This window comes from Oncorhynchus gorbuscha, linkage group LG03 (genome assembly GCF_021184085.1).
Source record: "Oncorhynchus gorbuscha isolate QuinsamMale2020 ecotype Even-year linkage group LG03, OgorEven_v1.0, whole genome shotgun sequence".
Taxonomy (NCBI): Eukaryota; Metazoa; Chordata; class Actinopteri; order Salmoniformes; family Salmonidae; genus Oncorhynchus; species Oncorhynchus gorbuscha.
This window is the reverse complement of record NC_060175.1, coordinates 49,728,743-49,749,674: the sequence shown is the minus strand read 5'-3', so window position 1 is coordinate 49,749,674 and position 20,932 is coordinate 49,728,743. Positions and strand designations below refer to the sequence as shown.

Sequence of the window (20,932 nt, the reverse complement as noted above, 5' to 3'; positions counted from 1 at the left end):
GGGAGACCTGAAAATATCTGGTTTGGGATTTAAATCATTTTCAGGTCTTGCCATGAACCTAGGGTTCTGTCTATCTGGTCTAAAATAGGTGAGACTGTCAATAATTAATCAGCCAATTCAACTTTCCTGAAGGTCTGCAATATATCTCTATTCAAACAAAAAGACCCCTCCAGTTATTGCTGACATTTGTTAAAAGTATACAATGTTACAAAGTTCAAGTGGAGCAACAAATAGAATGGGTTGCATATTAAACAACTTTAATCAGAGCAACTTAACGAACGCAAAACAATGAGGCACATTGTCTCCTTGTCAAGCTGGGGCATCAGACGTAGCAATGCAGTCTGGATGAAGGAGGGGGCCGCAGGCAGAAGACATTCTCACAAGGAAAATCCAGAAAAAGAGCCCCCCTTTGCGTTTCTCTATCCACTCCCCTCGTTCTCCAACTGCGCAGCCCTAGCGCCTGCCTTTGTCCCCATCACAACAATCATCGAACAGATGGTGCATGCTTGGGCGAGAATGACAGGCACCAGCCAGCAGCCAATCGCGTAGTCAGGAATCAGCTGACTCGTCTGGACAGCGCCAGGTGCTGTTTTAATATTTTCCTTGAAGGAGCAGTGGGCTACGGGCGAAGAGTAGAATATCGGCAGGCAACTAGTCAATGTGGCTTCAGTTGGCGTTTGGATGTCTCTGCAATCTGCACTATGCTCTGCTCGAAGGTTAGCTTACCTGAGTTGCTGCTTGAATCACATGGAATAGAGGAAGATTAATTGTACATGATCATATTTAAGGAATCCGTTCAGGCTATCTATGTATGTATTGTATGCATTTGTTGGGGATGTAGGCTGTTGACGCATAGAGGTGAAGGCTATTTGCATAAACCTTACTGATGTCCAAAGAAACTGGATGCAACTGAGAAGAGAGGGGATTGCATGTCAACGAGGTGAGGCCAATACGTACAATTATTGCTTTAATTAGGCTAATGTTTGAACAAAGTCTAAATATATTAAACGGAAGCTGTTTATTTTGTAGCCTGCCATGCTCTTTCGAGGTATTTTGCAGTACCATGAGAACAGGTGGACGTGGATGTTATGAAAACTGGAACTCCGTGGCTGTGCACCGATTGTCTGACACTTACCTTCACAATAAGGTTAAACGTGGCCAGAAAAAAAACAGGGGTCATAGTATCAATTTTTCTGTGAAGGACATTTCCCCAACAAAATTGTATTTGTTTGCCAACAACCTACTACCGTTACTGCATCACTGCCAGGGCATGTCTTGCTGTGCATGGGGTGGAGGGACCCAAGGCAATAGCCTTTTATACGACATAATAACTAATAGACAACCGATTTCTATAATAATGTAATATCAGGCGATCTATATAATTGATCAGGATTAAGATTACTCTGCCTGTTGTTTTATATCTGCATCTATTATTCTTGTAATTATATTCCGGTCATTCACAGTCAGAATTATACAAATTTCAACATCTCAATGCGTCAGATAACGTGCTCGGAAACAAACTTTGATCCTCGTGTGGCTCACCGCTGCGCATAAATGTAGGTAGGCTCGCGTGGTGCACGCAACGTAGGGAAAATGTGATTTGCATATAGATGCGAAAGCATGTGGGCAGATGTCTCGATTATTTCATTAGTCTATATCGGCAGAATTCGAACAGGCAACCGGTCTGTGAGAAAAAAAAGTTCAATGTTTCAAGAATATTAAGTGAGAACAGGTTGTACAAGGGGGGCAGGGAGTGGGGTAGCCTATTGTCATTGTATATACGCGTCTGCGGTTTTGCAGCTGTTGCTCCTATGCAATAGCTGAGGTTATTAACTTAAAGACTATTGTCTCACAAGCTTCTTATTCCCCCTTTGTATTATTAACTGTTTTTGTCAACACTAAGGCTAGGCTATGGTAGTGGAGCAGTATCTTTGGCACTGTTTTAAAGCAGTAATCAACAGTAGAAACAATAACAAAGATGATCCCAGCCCATACTTCGGTAAAAAGCTGAGGGATGGGGTTGGAGAAATGTAACCACTCTCAAATTCATAGACTGAGCTATGGATTCAAGGACTGACCATCCAAAATTATAGTTCTAACCGAATCCAATTTGTTATCGGTCAGTCTGTTAAAGTTGTCATTTGTTATCACTTAGCTACAGACTTTCATTGTTTTATACAATGTCACTCATTGCTGTGGTTTCAAGTTGCTTATGCTAGAATTGTCAAGTCATCACTTTGCCTACTGAGCCTCAGTCAGTGTTGGCAGTATGGCATAGGCTGTCAGAGTCTAGACTGAAAAATAAAGTGTTGAGGATGACCTTTTTCTTACAGCAGTTCAAATAAAGAGATGAGTAATGCTAAAGACACAACACTTGACCTTGTTGTGAGCCCCATGTGATATGTCAAGTTACAATCCAAGACCAGAACTGACAGTGAACAGCGGGCAAATCCATTTATCAAAACTCAAAGAACAAAGTATTAGAGAGTGGCAAGGTGCCTGATGAGGGGGTCTGGCCTTTTCTTCTGTCTACCCTGGGGTATAACCCTTCCCCCTTTCCCTTTCCCTCCCCCTCCCCCTCCACACACACACACACACACACGCACGCACGCACGCACGCACGCACGCACACACACACACACACACACACTTTACTGTGAGAACACTCTATGACAAAGGCCTGCTAATAGGGTGCGTGTGTCTGTCCACCAGGCAGGGTTGTTAGGAGTCGCTGAGAAAGCCACAATGCTCTCCACCATGGAGAAGGGAGTTCCCCTGGGGCTGGGGCTGGGGATAGGGGGGCTGGGTTGGGATGGGGAGGGGTGGGTGGAGGGTGTTGCAACACATTAGTCTTTGTGTGGATCTCAGAGATAAGGCATGGCACAGGCTCAGCAGCTGTTCAACTAATTCTGTCCTCATAATCAGCTGAAGAAATCATTCTGTGCAGAATGGAAATTTTACAGTGGGCTTAGGGGCCCAAACACCCCAGGCTTAGTGGTGGGACATTACTGTTCTATTTTCTCAGTGTGAAGGACACAGGCTACAAATACGAGCATACATTTCAGGTAACGCTTCACTTTACAGTGTTCTTAATACCGGAAAGACTCAACACACCTCTCTCACAGATATCTTATGACTACAGAGATGTACAATATTAATATTTGTCATATTCTAATCTAGCCTATAATCAACATGCATCTTCTCATGTTGACAGGACATGAAGAGGCTGAACCATTTAATGCAGGACATAACTTGAGCCGGCCAGTTGATTCTGCTCATTGTATCATACTGTACAACATAGTTCCCTCCCAAACTCTCCTGTATGTAACTTATTTCACCTCTCCCACCCATTCAAGGGAATATAGTTATTTTAATACTTACTGTTCTTAAAAATCTTCTCTGTGCTAGCTACCAATTTCCTTTCCCAATCCCAGCCCATCAGACTCTTACGGAGGTGTAAATGTTCATGGGCTTTTAGGAATTAGAATAATGGATTCTGAGCACCCTTCACGCCTGCCCCTCGAGTGCCGCAGGGCTTATCAACACTTTTCGTTGTCTTTGACTTCATGTTTACACTACTCAAATGAACGAGTGTGTTGAAAATCTACTTTCTCATTTTGCATTGCTCATTGTTACTCAATTATAGAGTTAGCATAGGACTCCCAACTGGCGCCATGGTCTAAGGCACTGCATCTCAGTGTAAGAGGCGTCACTAAAGTCCCTGGTTTGAATCCAGGCAGTATCACATCCGGCCGTGATTGGGAGTCCCATAGGGCATCGCACAAACTGGCCCAGATAGGCCATCATTGTAAATAAGAATTTTTCTTAACTGACTTGCCTAGTTCAGTAAAGGTTACATTTGAATATTACATTTACATTACATAACATTTAAGTCATTTAGCAGACGCTCTTATCCAGAGCGACATACAAATTGGTGCGTTCACCTTATGACATCCAGTGGAGCAGCCACTTTACAATAGTGCATCTAAATCTTTTAAGGGGGGTGAGAAGGATTACTTTATCCTATCCTAGGTATTCCTTAAAGAGGTGGGGTTTCAGGTGTCTCCGGAAGGTGGTGATTGACTCCGCTGTCCTGGCGTCGTGAGGGAGTTTGTTCCACCATTGGGGGGCCAGGGCAGCGAACAGTTTTGACTGGGCTGAGCGGGAGCTGTACTTCCTCAGTGGTAGGGAGGCGAGCAGGCCAGAGGTGGATGAACGCAGTGCCCTTGTTTGGGTGTAGGGCCTGATCAGAGCCTGGAGGTACTGAGGTGCCGTTCCCCTCACAGCTCCGTAGGCAAGCACCATGGTCTTGTAGCGGATGCGAGCTTCAACTGGAAGCCAGTGGAGAGAGCGGAGGAGCGGGGTGACGTGAGAGAACTTGGGAAGGTTGAACACCAGACGGGCTGTGGCGTTCTGGATGAGTTGTAGGGGTTTAATGGCACAGGCAGGGAGCCCAGCCAACAGCGAGTTGCAGTAATCCAGACGGGAGATGACAAGTGCCTGGATTAGGACCTGCGCCGCTTCCTGTGTGAGGCAGGGTCGTACTCTGCGGATGTTGTAGAGCATGAACCTACAGGAACGGGCCACCGCCTTGATGTTAGTTGAGAACGACAGGGTGTTGTCCAGGATCACGCCAAGGTTCTTAGCGCTCTGGGAGGAGGACACAATGGAGTTGTCAACCGTGATGGCGAGATCATGGAACGGGCAGTCCTTCCCGGGAGGAAGAGCAGCTCCGTCTTGCCGAAGTTCAGCTTGAGGTGGTGATCCGTCATCCACACTGATATGTCTGCCAGACATGCAGAGATGCGATTCGCCACCTGGTCATCAGAAGGGGGAAAGGAGAAGATTAATTGTGTGTCGTCTGCATAGCAATGATAGGAGAGACCATGTGAGGTTATGACAGAGCCAAGTGACTTGGTGTATAGCGAGAATAGGAGAGGGCCTAGAACAGAGCCCTGGGGGACACCAGTGGTGAGAGCGCGTGGTGAGGAGACAGATTCTCGCCACGCCACCTGGTAGGAGCGACCTGTCAGGTAGGACGCAATCCAAGCGTGGGCCGCGCCGGAGATGCCCAACTCGGAGAGGGTGGAGAGGAGGATCTGATGGTTCACAGTATCGAAGGCAGCCAATAGGTCTAGAAGGATGAGAGCAGAGGAGAGAGAGTTAGCTTTAGCAGAGTGGAACGCCTCCGTGATACAGAGAAGAGCAGTCTCAGTTGAATGACTAGTCTTGAAACCTGACTGATTTGGATCAAGAAGGTCATTCTGAGAGAGATAGCGGGAGAGCTGGCCAAGGACGGCACGTTCAAGAGTTTTGGAGAGAAAAGAAAGAAGGGATACTGGTCTGTAGTTGTTGACATCGGAGGGATCGAGTGTAGGTTTTTTCAGAAGGGGTGCAACTCTCGCTCTCTTGAAGACGGAAGGGACGTAGCCAGCGGTCAGGGATGAGTTGATGAGCGAGGTGAGGTAAGGGAGAAGGTCTCCGGAAATGGTCTGGAGAAGAGAGGAGGGGATAGGGTCAAGCGGGCAGGTTGTTGGGCGGCCGGCCATCACAAGACGCGAGATTTCATCTGGAGAGAGAGGGGAGAAAGAGGTCAGAGCACAGGGTAGGGCAGTGTGAGCAGAACCAGCGGTGTCGTTTGACTTAGCAAACGAGGATCGGATGTCGTCGACCTTCTTTTCAAAATGGTTGACGAAGTCATCTGCAGAGAGGGAGGAGGGGGGGAGGGGGAGGAGGATTCAGGAGGGAGGAGAAGGTGGCAAAGAGCTTCCTAGGGTTAGAGGCAGATGCTTGGAATTTAGTGTGGTAGAAAGTGGCTTTAGCAGCAGAGACAGAGGAGGAAAATGTAGAGAGGAGGGAGTGAAAGGATGCCAGGTCCGCAGGGAGGCGAGATTTCCTCCATTTCGGCTGCCCGGAGCCCTGTTCTGTGAGCTCGCAATGAGTCGTCGAGCCACGGAGCGGGAGGGGAAGACCGAGCCGGCCTGGAGGATAGAGGACATAGAGAGTCAAAGGATGCAGAAAGGGAGGAGAGGAGGGTTGAGTAGGCAGAATCAGGAGATAGGTTGGAGAAGGTTTGAGCAGAGGGAAGAGATGATAGGATGGAAGAGGAGAGAGTAGCGGGGGAGAGAGAGCGAAGGTTGGGACGGCGCGATACCATCCGAGTAGGGGCAGTGTGGGAAGTGTTGGATGAGAGCGAGAGGGAAAAGGATACAAGGTGGTGGTCGGAGACTTGGAGGGGAGTTGCAATGAGGTTAGTGGAAGAACAGCATCTAGTAAAGATGAGGTCGAGCGTATTGCCTGCCTTGTGAGTAGGGGGAAGGTGAGAGGGTGAGGTCAAAAGAGGAGAGGAGTGGAAAGAAGGAGGCAGAGAGGAATGAGTCAAAGGTAGACGTGGGGAGGTTAAAGTCGCCCAGAACTGTGAGAGGTGAGCCGTCCTCAGGAAAGGAGCTTATCAAGGCATCAAGCTCATTGATGAACTCTCCGAGGGAACCTGGAGGGCGATAAATGATAAGGATGTTAAGCTTGAAAGGGCTGGTAACTGTGACAGCATGGAATTCAAAGGAGGCGATAGACAGATGGGTAAGGGGAGAAAGAGAGAATGACCACTTGGGAGAGATGAGGATCCCGGTGCCACCACCCCGCTGACCAGAAGCTCTCAGGGTGTGCGAGAACACGTGGGCGGACGAAGAGAGAGCAGTAGGAGTAGCAGTGTTGTCTGTGGTGATCCATGTTTCCGTCAGTGCCAAGAAGTCGAGGGACTGGAGGTAGGCATAGGCTGAGATGAACTCTGCCTTGTTGGCCGCAGATCGGCAGTTCCAGAGGCTACCGGAGACCTGGAACTCCACGTGGGTCATGCGCGCTGGGACCACCAAATAAAAACATTTATTTGAGCGTGAGTGTCCATTTAGATCAGGGGTGTCAAACTCATTACATGGAGGGCCTTGTGTCTGCAGGTTTTTATTTTTTCCTTTCAATTAAGCCCTAGATAATCAGGTGTGGGGAGTTCCTTACTAATTATTGACCTTAATTCATCAATCAAGTACAAGGAAGGCAGCGAAAACCCGCAGACACTCGGCCCTCTGTGGAATTTGTTTATTCACTTGGTTTAGAGGGAGTTCTCGAGGAATTGGTGATGGTGGAGAATTGACTTAAATTTGATTGTCCCTAAGGGAAGCCTTATCTTGTTTATTTACACAGGATTGAAAGTAAACACCCTTCTCATGGAAAAATGGATTTCACTCCTCATTACATATCAAAGACCTGGGAACAAGCAAATCCTTAACTATCAGCATTCAAAAATATATATATATAATATATAATATCTATATATATATATATATATATATAATATTTCTCAATTGTCAATTTGTATTCATGTATTCTTTGCATGATTCAGTTTTATCTGACAACTAGAGGTACTGTAGTGAAGTGAACCATTAGATTTTCCAGCACAGTCTCTTCTATTTGATTACACAGATTTGTATTGTAATGTGTAACTATATAACAAGAGTACAGCTAACATTTGATTTTTTTATAAGCTCTGTGTTGATGTGTATTATGTGTAGTCTCAGTGTCTGTGTACCAGATATTTACTGTGCGGTTGTCCTCTTGGTGTTTGATTGAAGTATTGTATACACTGTAAATGTTGAATTTTCCCATACATACTTTTGTTTAGTTGTACCATCCATTCAAGAACACCCTTATTTCCATTAACCACCCATTCAAGGACACACAGTCAGACTATGAACGCCATTATTTTGTCGCAGTCTCTTTATATTTAAAATGGAGTACATCAGATGAAAGCCAACATGGAAACGTTCACACGAAACAGAATAGCACAGAATAACTGTAACATTGACTGCAATAACTTGGTGTTGAAAACATATTTTTGATTGACACTGTTTTGCGAGTTGGCATTCAAATCAAATCAAAGTGTATTGGTCGTGTACACAGTTTAGCAGATATTACATGTTGTAGCAGGTGCACCAAGGTAGAAGTAGTATGTGTTCTTGACAAAGGACAGAGAGTTTTCTGGATAGACAATGGCAGGTGTATCGCTCATGAATAGTCATTTTCATGGTTGTCATATGCCATTTTGGCTCATAGCAGACAAGCTACGACTACTGTGCGTACCATTAACCTATGATGCCCAAGAATCATGTATACCAAGGAATTTTGCACTTACATATCATGTGCTAAAGTAGTTTTGTACCCATATGAATTCATACACATACACATCTCAGGCTGTAATACAATATCACAGAAAATTGTGATCTTCAAATCACTTACCCATAGGATCACATAGTATTAACTGTGACTGCTGTATTTAGGTTAAGTACCCCCATTGAAAGATACAAAGGCTGTCGTGATTCAAACTGAATAGCTTTCTCTTTCTTTCCTTCCATGTAGTGTTGTTTTCTTCCCCCCCCCTCTGCTGTGTGGCTGTGGAGGCCAGGTTTCAAGGCTGAGTTTCCTCTGGCTCTGAGCCCTTTGGGTCAGGAGAACACGGTCAGGGCTGTTTCAGGGTAGTGTCAACGTGGCTCTACAGCTGTTTATTAACACAGCATTGGCCAAGTTCACAAGCTCTCTTCAGCTGTATTGTCATGGTTCCAAGCAGTAATGATACACCCACACCACTTAAACGTTCATATACATTTCTTAAATGTGCCCCCATCCCGCCCGCCCTACCTGCCTTATAAAACTAAACTGTTTCCAATATAATCATATTGATACTTGTACATGTTTAATGACACTTATCTCTGTCTGACAGAGATAAGTGCACACAACAATATTTGTTTTGTTTTCATTGGTTTCAACTGTTGTCAGGGAAGCTACGAGAGTAAAAGAAACAAAAACGTGTATGTGTTTAATCTTTGGCTTTAGACCTTTTAGATAATATTTAAACTGAAGCCCTTGTCTGGAACACAAAGACTTACATGAAATGATGGCCTCTTAAATGTCACCTCTCACAATGAAATGGTCCCATCTCTAAGGTCGTTCGGAGTCATGAACAGAATCTCAGATTAGCCCCATTGTGATAAATGAAGGCATTATGAGAGAATGCATAACTACAGTAGGAGTAAAATGAAATATCAGATTTAAACCAATGGTATCAATGGCAATCCTTTAGCTTGTGAACCCTTTTAGGCTCCATATGTATTGCCTTAAACTTCAGGATTTAAGAACTTGCATAACTTTGTCACTTTTATGTGTTTTTGAGGCATTGTGGGCTACTTCTAAGCCTATTTAAGCCTATCAGTAATGGCTGTCGGAGGACTCTCTGTTCTGGCTCAACCTTTGTCTCAAACGGTGTGTTCAGAATACATACACTACTATCATGCTGTGGTGCATTAAAAGCATTAGTGCAATGACATAAGGGACCAATAATAAGCAGTTTTCTTACATTTCAATAGAATGGTTTGAATATGTTGTTGTTCTGTGAATAGTCCGTGAATAACATGATTAGATCGGCTACAGTTGTTTTTAATTAAAGTAGTTAGACAGTGAGCTGTATCTCGGGGTGGCAGGTAGCCTAGTAGTTAGAGTGTTGGGTCAGTAACCGAAAGGTTGCTAGATCGAATCCCCGAGTTAACAAGGTAAAAATCTCTCGTTCTGCCCCTGATCAAGGCTGTTTTTTTTATTCGCAAGTAAGAAAGAAATATTGTTCCTAAGCCGTCATTGTAAATAATATTTTTTTCTTACTTGCGAAGTTAAATAAAGGTTAATACAAAATAAAAATAAATCTCTCCTGAGGTTTTCAACTGTTCCATTTCCTTGGATTGATCTCCACCTCTAACTAACCACTCACTTATTCTGCTTTAGCTTCAGGAACATGTCTGTATAACCCTTATTTCACCCTGTCCCAGGAGAAAAATCCCCTGTGCAGGAAGAGCTTAAACTTATTTCATGTCACCCTTGTTCTGTTGCCAAGCAGTTTTGCACTCAGATGAATTAGTCAGCTCTTTAGTTCCAAAGCCTATTAGCGAGTGTTGACCACAGACTCTGTTAGGTTAAGAAGGCCTATGGCAATTCAGTACTCACTCACTGAGATTGATACCTCCTTTAGTAAATTCACCTAGTTAGGTTACTTAGGTTCTTAAGTGTTGCCCTATAATGCCCTACAGGATTCCAACATGGTAGAGCAAGCTAGCCCATCTACATTATATAGTTTTACTACACATACAGAACAGGTTGGTACTCAAAGAGTTAAGCACTATTTCAAATGGTCTGAATGTTCCGGTAGTTACAGGGAGGAATCAGTGCTTATTGATTTCCACTTGCCACATTCAGAACTCAATTACAGAACCTTGTAGTTGCTCAAGTGGGCATATGTGCTTGCCTCTCCTCTGCAAAATCACTAGCACTCTTTAGTGATGGGAGCAAAAGCCTAGGAACCAACTCAATTGTCAGTGAAATCATTATGTTCAAGAACATTACCACAATTAAAGTCAATGTTAATTGATATCACATATTAACTTGAGGTTTAATAGTATTGTGGCCTATTTGTTAGTCAGCACTGTATGGTACGGCAGATGCCAGTGCTCCTGTTATGGCTCCTCACAAGACTAGATTCTGGATTTACAAGTCCTTCTCCTGAAATTCCTGTCCTTGGACAAAAGTAGTTATGGATGAATAACTGACAGTTGAGGCTGAGGAGAAGTGTGATGTATGCTTTTTTACAAAATACTGTACTTGCAATGCTCACTGAAGGCTTCTCTCAGAAATACACAACACATGTTAAAGAAATCCACCATATCCCTGTACCAAAACCAGGACACAGGGGCTCTTTCATTAATAATCTAGGAACATATTTTTGCCATCATTTATTTTCTTCAGAGGCATGGAGAATACTGACATATCTCAGAGTATTTAATGATGTGCGGAGACGCTAATGATCTATTGCTGATGGGCCTGTTGGATAGATGAAAGCACTCAAGTGAATTTGATCTGTGTCCAAGTATATACAATTTTTTATTTTTTTATTTTAATTGTGCCTGCATTATAAGGATCTGATTTAGCATTTTCCCTCAACTGATGATGCCGCATAATTCACATTAACAATCTCTCAGGGAGATGAAGATGTAAACGACAGCCAAGCAGAAGGTTTGCTCTCAACATCATCATGAGCTGTGTTACATTCATTGTTCTATTTAACATGGCTGACATGTCACTTCTGGTTAACATGATATGACTAGACGTATGATAGCCTTACATTTACCCCAGACACTACTTTTCACCAACTCCCTGTCTCATAAATCAAATTGTTTATGCTGTGCAGTTGAAGTCGGAAGTTTACATACACTTAGGTTGGAGTCATTAAAACTTGTTTTTCAACTACTCCACACATTTATTGTTAGCAAACTACAGTTTTGGCAAGTCAGTAAGGATATCTACTTTGTGCATGACACATTTAATATTTCCAACAATTGTTTACAGACAGATTATTTCACTTATAATTCACTGTATCACAATTCCAGTGGGTCAGAAGTTTACATACACTAAGTTGACTGTGCCTTTAAACAGCTTGGAAAATTCCATAAAATTATGTCATGGCTTTAGAAGCATCTGATTGGCTAATTGACATAATTTGAGTCAATTGCAAGCCTCGACCAATTGGAGTTGTACCTGTGGATGTATTTCAAGGCCTACCTTCAAACTCAGTGCCTCTTTGCTTGACATCATGGGAAAACTAAAAAAAAATCAGCCAAGACCTCAGAAAAAAAATTGTAGACCTCAACAAGTCTGGTTTATCCTTGGGAGCAGTTTCCAAACGCCTGAAGGTACCATGTTCATCTGTACAAACAATAGTACACAATAAACACCATGGGACCACTCAGTCGTCATATCGCTCAGGAAGGAGATGCATTCTGTCTCCTAGAGATTAATGAACTTGGGTGCGAAAAGTGCAAATCAATCCCAGAACAACAGCAAAGGACGTTGTGAAAATTCTGGAGGAAACAGGTACAAAAGTATCTATATCCACAGTAAAATGAATCCTATATCAGCACATCCTGAAAGGCCGCTCTGCAAGGAAGAAGCCACTGCTCCAAAACCGCCATAAAAAAGCCAGACTACGGTTTGCAACTGCACATGGGGACAAAGATCATACTTTTTGGAGAAATGTCTTCTGGTCTGATGAAACAAAAATAGAACTGTTTGGCCATAATGACCATCGTTATGTTTGGAGTAAAAAAGGGGAGGCTTGCAAGCCCGAAGAACAGTATCCCAACCGTGAAGCACGGGGGTGGCAGCATCATGTTGTGGGGTGCTTTGCTGCAAGAGTGGACTGGTGCACTTCACAAAATAGATGGCATCATGAGGAAGCAAAAGTATGTGGATATATTGAAGCAACATCTCAAGACATCATCAGTTAAAGCTTGGTCACAAATGGGTCTTCCAATGACCAAGCATAAAGTTGTGGCAAAATTGCTTACGGGCAACAAAGTCAAGGTATTGGAGTGGTCATCACAAAGCCCTGACCTCAATCGCGGAACTGAAAAGGCGTGTGAGCAAGGAGGCCTTACAAACCTGACTCAGTTACACCAGCTCTATCAGGACGAATGAGACAAAATTCAACCAACTTATTGTGGGAAGCTTGTGGAAGGCTACCTGAAACTTTTGACCCAAGTTAAACAATTTAAAGGCAATGCTACCAAATACTAATTGAGTGTATGTAAACTTCTGACCCCCTGGGTTTGTGATGAAAGACATCAAATCTGAAATAAATCATTATCTCCACTATTATTCTGACATTTCACATTCTTAAAATAAAGTGGTGATCCTAACTGACCTAAGACAGGGAATTTTTACTAGGATTAAATGTCAGGAATTTGTATTAAATGTATTTGGCTAAAGTGTATGTAATTGTTCTACTTCAACTGTATGTGTTCCTGGTTGTCCATGCATTAAACTAAACTGTACAGTAACCCATAGTCTTTTTTTGTCTTTGTTTTACAGACTCACCGTGCAGTCCTGAGGTTTTGATGAAAGAAACACTCTGAACAGTGGGAGGCTCACTGTAACTCAGGGACTGTTTCACTGGAACCCCCTGCACATCTTTTCCCACCTGGACCCTTTTACAGGGATACACCTACAAGTCAGCAAAACCTCTGGTTAATGACAATAACACAGCTCCTGCCAAGGTCATCAACCTTTTCTGGTGTCCAACCCTCTGTGGGTTTGGACCGGTGAACACAGACAGACAGCATGGCTAGAGGGAGATTCATCTACTGTCTACTAGGGCAGTTGTTGGCTGGCCTGTTTCTGGCGTCCGTTGGTCTATCCTCCATCCAGAGAGATAATGAGTGTCCCCAGCTGTGTGTGTGTGAGATCCGACCCTGGTTCACCCCCCAATCCACCTACAGAGAAGCCACAACGGTGGACTGTAACGACCTCCGTCTCACACGCATTCCAGGCAACTTGTCCAGCGACACTCAGGTGCTCCTCCTGCAGAGCAATTACATCGCCAGAACCAGTGAAGAGCTGGAGCAGCTCTTCAACCTGACCGAGCTGGACCTGTCTCAGAACAACTTCAGCAGCATCCACGATGTGGGCCTCACCAACATGTCCCAGCTCACCACACTACACCTTGAGGAGAACCAGATTACTGAAATGCCTGACTACTGCCTACAGGACCTCAGCAACCTCCAAGAGCTCTACATCAACCATAACCAGATCAACATAATCTCCCCAAATGCCCTCTCTGGTCTGCACAATCTGCTCAGGCTCCATCTCAACTCCAACAGGCTCAAGGCCATTGACAGTCGCTGGTTTGAGTCAACGCCCAACCTTGAGATCCTCATGATCGGGGAAAATCCTGTTGTTGGCATCCTGGACTTTAACTTCAAGCCGCTTGTAAACCTGAGGAGCTTGGTTCTGGCTGGAATGGATTTAACAGACGTCCCTGGAAATGCATTTGTGGGACTAGACAACCTTGAGAGTCTCTCCTTCTACGACAATAAGCTAATTAGAGTTCCTCAGAATGCCCTTCAGAAACTACCTAACCTCAAGTTCTTGGACTTGAACAAAAACCCTGTGCACAAAATCCAAGAAGGGGACTTTAAGAACATGCTGAGGCTGAAAGAGCTGGGCATAAACAACATGGGGGAGCTGGTCTCCGTTGACCGCTTTGCCGTCGATAACCTCCCTGAGCTTACCAAGCTGGAGGCTACTAATAACCCCAAATTTTCCTACGTGAACCGCCAGGCTTTCCGTGACGTCCCTGCCCTGGAGAGCCTCATGTTGAACAACAATGCCCTTAACGCCCTCTACCAGTCCACTGTGGACTCCCTGCCCAACTTGCGTGAGATCAGCATCCACAGCAACCCCCTGCGATGTGACTGCGTCATCCAGTGGATGAGTTCCAACAAGACCAGCATCCGCTTCATGGAACCCCTCTCCATGTTCTGTGCTCTTCCAGTCGAGGTCAGAGGCCAGCATGTGAGGGAGTTGTTCCAGCAGGACTCATCAGAGCAGTGCTTGCCCATGATCTCCCACGACAGCTTTCCCAACCACCTGAACCTGGACATAGACATGACTGTGGACCTGGACTGCCGTGCCATGTCCCAGCCTGAGCCAGATATCTACTGGGTCACACCTGTAGGGAACAAGGTGATGGTGGAAACCCTGTCTGATAAATACAGCCTCAGTAGTGAGGGAACACTGCGTATCTCTCAAATCCAGGTCGAGGACTCTGGCAGGTATACCTGTGTGGCTCAGAATGCTGAGGGGGCGGACACTCGGGTGACTGCTATTAGGGTGAATGGTACTCTCTTAGACAGCACCCAGTTGATGAAAGTGTACGTGAAGAAGACTGAGTCCCACTCCATTCTGGTTTCCTGGAAGGTCAACTCCAACGTCATGACCTCCAACCTCAAGTGGTCATCTGCCACAATGAAGATAGACAACCCTCACATCACCTACACAGCCAGGGTCCCAGTGGATGTCCATGAGTATAACCTCACACACCTACAGCCCTCCACCGAGTATGAGGTATGTCTCACCGTCTCCAACATCCACCAGCAGACACAGAAGTCCTGTGTCAATGTCACAACGAAGCACGCTGCCTTCACTGTGGAGATATCTGACCAAGGCACTAACACCGCTCTCGCAGCGGTCATGGGTACCATATTCGGCATCATCAGCCTGGCTTCTATGGCTGTGTACATTTCCAAGAGGTGGAAGAGGAAAAACTACAATCACTCCCTGAAAAAGTACATGCAGAAAACATCTTCCATCCCCCTAAATGAACTCTACCCTCCCCTCATCAACCTGTGGGAGGCGGACAGTGAGAAGGAGAAAGAGGTTTCCTCCTCATCAGAGACCAAACCAGGCCAGGTGGACACAACACGGAGCTACTACATGTGGTGAAAGCCACTACATGTGGGGGTAAAACAGAAATAACACATTTTAGGAGCACAAAGGCACTTATTTTGCTTCTTTGTGTGACAGTAATATGAAATATTTTTTTGCAGTTTTCTGCTTTGCTCATTTGAGGCGAAGAACAGACAGATATTTCAGACTTTTTAGTATAGTGTATTGCCTTTCTTCTCTTGCCCCCTTTTTGACAGTCAATATGGCAGCTTTGTTTAGCTCCCAGGACTTGGTAGTCATTGTGCTTTATTTTGAGTACTTGTTTTGATATCATAGCATGGGTATTGTCATGGATTCAGTCTGGATCAACTTGCTGGAGCTGGAATTGGATCCATTTAGATTTCTTTCTCTGGAAGTATTCTTAGAGAATACAATGGTTTTTTTCTCATAAAACAGTTTAAGTGTTAACTGTTGTACAATGCAATATATAAACCAATTTGTCTATGGACTACAATATAAGCTGACAAAGTAAGTTTAGACTTGATATACTGTCTATTGAATAATGTTAGCAATTGTTCTGTAATGTTGTATCAACTATCATTTGAATGACTTTTTTGACATTAACAAACAGTAATTTTTTATTAAGAACTTAAGTTTGCAGAGAAAATACCATGAACCAGCAATAGAAATATGAATGTTTAATAACTAGGTAAGTAGACATAAAGCTTTTTAAATTCTCAGAATCTTATTTTTGATTTTGCTAGAATCATTCAACGATCACTGAGTTTGTTGTGATTTACACACGCAAATACTGTATGTTGTATATTGAGGAGCAAGCAAAAATAAAATACTTTTTTCCTCATATTTTTTATACCATTTCCAGACCTTGTGTCATTATTTGTATGTTACATCATATATAGTAAAAACAGGCTCTGGAATAATAAATTCATTTCAAACCTTAAGCATTTACTTTGACAACAAAGACGGTGTTTACCATAATTCCATATGACTAAAATGAAAACATGTAACGCGGGGCAGATGGAAAGATGTGTTTTACATTATGACATTATGGTAAATGATGCATTATATCAGTTTGAGTGTAGGTGTCGGCACAGTGTAGATTGTGATAAAGAGAGATGGAGTGGAGAGATACTAACTACAGAGGCTGAGATGCTGCAAAAGCAATTATCAGAGCGTAATTAAAATCTGCCCCTTTCGTCTCCAATTATTGCTGCAAAAAGCCTTCGAGGAGCAAACAGCCCTAAAAAACCACAGATGAAAGATTTTGGAAACCAGGAAGAGGACATATGGGAGTAAATGGCAAGACAAGCCTCCCAAAGTGATGAAGACCACCAGGCACAGAGGACAGATCTTCAGTGTTCACACTGCCATTTAATGACATATAGGGCAACAGTGTCCTCCCTTGCCATGCCCACTCTCCAGGATGAGATGAGATGGGTGTGGGCAGCATTGAGGGGAGGAATGAAGTGGCTGAGCTTAGATCAAAGGAGGATGTGATGATGGATAATGGGCACTATTAAGCAGCACAGAATGCTGCATTATCTTACAGTCAGCAACACAGCTTTATTCAGAGAGATGCTAGCAGCTCCCAGTTGTCTGCACCCTCATACTGTATGAGCAGAGCCTGTTCCAGGAATTAGTGACATAAGCGGTCTCTTAGGGCCACGGCCACTCAATCGGGGTCTCAACTTACTATTGAGAGTAAGAAGAGTAGAATACACCAGGTGCAATCATAGATTCCGATTGGTTAGACCAACGTTGAACAGTCCTTACAAAGGGTGCTGCCTGTTTAAGTCTCTGACTATAGGTGGGGAGGAGCAGAATGGAGGCATGATCTGATTTGCTGATGGGAGGGCACTGATCAAGAATGTGTGATGTGTGTGTGTAGCACAGGAGATGTGTTGATAGAATTTCAGTAGCGTTTTCCTCAGATTTCCTTTATTTAAGTCCCCAGATACAATAAATATGATTTATGCGATATGTGGTTTACAGATTGCACATAGTCCAAAGTATGTTACACTCCCTGATGTCTCTCCGGAAGTAGAACCTCGCTCCCAGCTCATCTACTTTATTGTCCTGGGACTGAACGTTAGCGAGTGATATATTCAGAAGTGGTGGATGGTATGCACACCGCTTGAGTTTGACTTCGGCCCCACTTGTTCTTCACTGTCTTTGGCATCAGCGTTTTGGTGCAGGCCCCGTGATGAATAAAACTGCCTCTGGAAGTTAAAATGAAGGACCCTGGTCAGGGAAGTAACATTTTTGCTTGAATTTCTGGTGAGTGACCGCCAATCTAATGTCCAAAAGTATTTTCCGGCTGTAGGTAATAATACAAGTAACTTTCTGAGCAAATCATGTAAGAAATAATACAAACATTTAAAAGAATACTGCAAAGTTGGCTAGGAGCTAGAAATAGGGTGACCATGTCTATTGGCACCATCATGTTATAAATTGAGTAACACGAAATTACACTTTGGATTTAGACACACCAAAGAATCAATAGAATCCTCAAAGTAATGACATACTAAAAGGAAGCTAATAATTGTATTTAATATAGATCCCTCACTCGATAACAGTTTGCCACTGGGGGGAATGCTCAAGGTCCTTGCATATCTATGTAATGAGTGATTTTCAAGATGGTGACATACAACTGAGGGACAGACAGTAAAATCTAATGTTTTTTGAAAACGTAATTTTTTATAATACAAACAAATAACAACAACTTACAGACGCACACAAACAACGACTACATCTCATCTGACCAGAACCACATTCTCACACCTCCATCCCAAGTGCCTGCATTATTGTTATCCACTTGGCCTTAAATTGTACCAATTGTTTTTCTCAGTCGCCCATGCTATTTCAATATTTCAATAGTAAATCATTACATTTTTCCATTGTGTTAATGATTGCGGATTGATTGATTTCCAAGTTTTGAATATACGTTTTTTTCAACATGAGTGGTGAGAAGAGAATGGTCCAGACCATTGGGTATCTCACTACACCCCCATATGCCATGTCTTAAAATATGCAGACAGACAGATTAACCCTCCTGTTGTTTTCGTTTAATGTTAATTCATTCTGTGTTCCCGGTCCAAAACGACTGCCCCATTGTAGCTGATTATAAATCCATAATAATACATATATTATCACCTAATATTGTGTTAGATCTTTTTATCAACTGAAGTTCTTTATCACTAATATTGTGATAGAACTTTTTATCAACTGAAGTTCTTGTGAACATTGCAAGTTTTGAACTTTCTATTTGCTATTTATGGCCTGTAGGCCTCATTGACCTGAGCTCATTCAACTCGCTTTTGAGTTAAAAAAGCATAATGTATGGATTATTTTGACTATAACAAATACTCAGATGAAACATATTGTGCTATTTATCACAGACTACTTTGTGTCAAAGTTTAAAATTTAACAAGGACTCTCCTTCTCACCAGTATCATGATCAAAGATATGATCAAGAGCCTCACATACAGTATATCTGTAACGTCTCTTGTCAGAATGAGGATCGGACCAAAGTGCAGCGTGGTAAGTGTTCATGATATTTATTGATCAAAACACTCGAACAGAATAACAAAGGGAATAACGAACAGTTCTGTAAGGCAAATAAACTATACAGAAAACAACTTCCCACTAAACACAGGTGGGAAAAAGGCTGCCTAAGTATGATTCCCAATCAGAGACAACGATAGACAGCTGCCTCTGATTGAGAACCACACATGGTCAAAAACAAAGAAATAGAAAATATAGAAATAAAGAAACTAGAATGCCCATCCTAGTCACACACTGGCCTAACCAAAATAGAGAACTAAAGCCACTCTATGGCCAGGGTGTGACAATATCGTTTGGTAATTGTGCTGCCACAGAATGAATTCTGAGCAAGGCCTCAAAATAGCTTTATATACCAAAGCAGTGAGAAAAGTTCTATATATTATTGAAACAATATTGCGATTGTTTGTGAGAATGTCAAAAGGTGTGGTTCCCGTGGGGGAAAGATTATATTGGGGAAAGGTTCCCGTGGGGGTTGCCATGGAAGCCAAGAAAGAGAGTGAAGTGTGTGTGTGTGTGTGTGTGTGTGTGTGTGTGTGTGTGTGTGTGTGTGTGTGTGTGTGTGTGTGTGTGTGTGTGTGTGTGTGTGTGTGTGTGTGTGTGTGTGTGTGTGTGTGTGTGTGTGTGTGTGTGTGTGTGTGTGTGTGTGCTCAAACACACATGCATGTGGGGGTCTGGGAGAGGAAGTGTGCCCATCTGATGAATGGGCATGTGCCTGAACTCAATTGTATACACTAATTGTAGTTTCACCAATTCATTTCTAATCACCGGTCATTTTGACTGGGAACACCACAGGTGTACAAAGTTAAATAAAACACTCAAAATGTAATGAACATAATCAAAATGTATTTTGTGTGTTCAGATGCTCTGTGTGGACAACGTCATGGAACCTTATGACAATCAGATTAAATGAACCACATTTTTCAGAGAGAAAACTTGGAAATCGGTCCAATTCGACCAGAACACAGTAAGAGGGTTAAAAGTATGTTTACATTGTAATAGCTTCCAACTTTCTAGCTCCGTCCATAACTTCTGGACTTTATTGCATTCACAGAAAGCATTGATAATTGAGTATTTATTAGTTTTACACTTATAGTAAGATATGACTCTGACGTTGTTCTGTAGATAATGTGAAGTTTGTCTCTTGTATAATAAATCGATACGTTAGTTTAAACTGGAATAAGTGTACATTTTAGTTAACTGTAACTACGTTAGTTATGCTTCAACTTTCTCTCCATCTTGTGAAAACATCACTACATTTTAAGTCTTTGTTCCAATAGTTTATATTTTTTTCTAAGAGATTGTCAGTTGGATATGCTCTTTGCATGGTTTTATATATCTTCACACTCATATGAATATTCTTTTCTGATTCAAATAAGATTCCCTCAAAGTTACTCTGACGTCCAAAATATTTAAAATCAAAATTTCATGAAATTCAACTTTTAAGTTGCATGTATTTGAAACTATCTACATTGGTCAGTCCAAAATTACTTTTTAATTCTGTCATGGAAACATTTATTTCCTGTTACCAGTTTATATTACTTTGGTTTTCCATGTAGACCAATTTATCAGTGAATTCTGAAAAGCTATCCAAGGATTGCTCCATAAAGGTTTTGTTTTTAGGATGTTATATTGGTTCTTGTAGAATACATTTAATTTTCCTCCATATTGATATATTGTTCTTAACTATGAAGTTGTTAATGTTCTTAGCTTTATCCTTTGAAAGTATAAAAAAATATTGAACATGCTTTTAGCATTAAAAATAATAGATATAGTCAGGTCCAACATTATTGGCACCATTGATTTAGAGGAGCAAGAAACACTATAAAATACTGAACTATATTAAATGCTACATTTTCTTTGAAAATTATATTATTTTATACTAATACAAATGCTCAGGTCAATAGATTTAGTAATACAAAATTCTCTAAGATATTTTTTATTTATTTATTTTATTTCACCTTTATTTAACCAGGTAGGCCAGTTGAGAACAAGTTCTCATTTACAACTGTGAACTGGCCAAGATAAACCATAGCAG

General features: G+C 42.6%; 1 protein-coding gene across 2 annotated transcripts; it reads left to right on the top strand.

Annotated features, from left to right (window-relative positions):
* The first annotated feature begins 513 nt into the window (after nt 1-513).
* Nucleotides 514-16,176, top strand: LOC124031498 (leucine-rich repeat neuronal protein 1-like). 2 transcript variants are annotated; one of them, XM_046342786.1, is made up of 2 exons: nt 514-716; nt 12,958-16,176. In XM_046342786.1, the coding sequence occupies exon 2, from the start codon at nt 13,207-13,209 to the stop codon at nt 15,367-15,369; it is 2,163 nt and encodes a 720-aa protein (XP_046198742.1). In that variant the 5' UTR covers nt 514-716; nt 12,958-13,206; the 3' UTR covers nt 15,370-16,176. The 2 variants fall into 2 exon arrangements, with proteins under 2 accessions (XP_046198742.1, XP_046198741.1); XM_046342785.1 differs by having other exon boundaries at nt 514-940.
* The last annotated feature ends 4,756 nt before the right edge of the window (nt 16,177-20,932 follow it).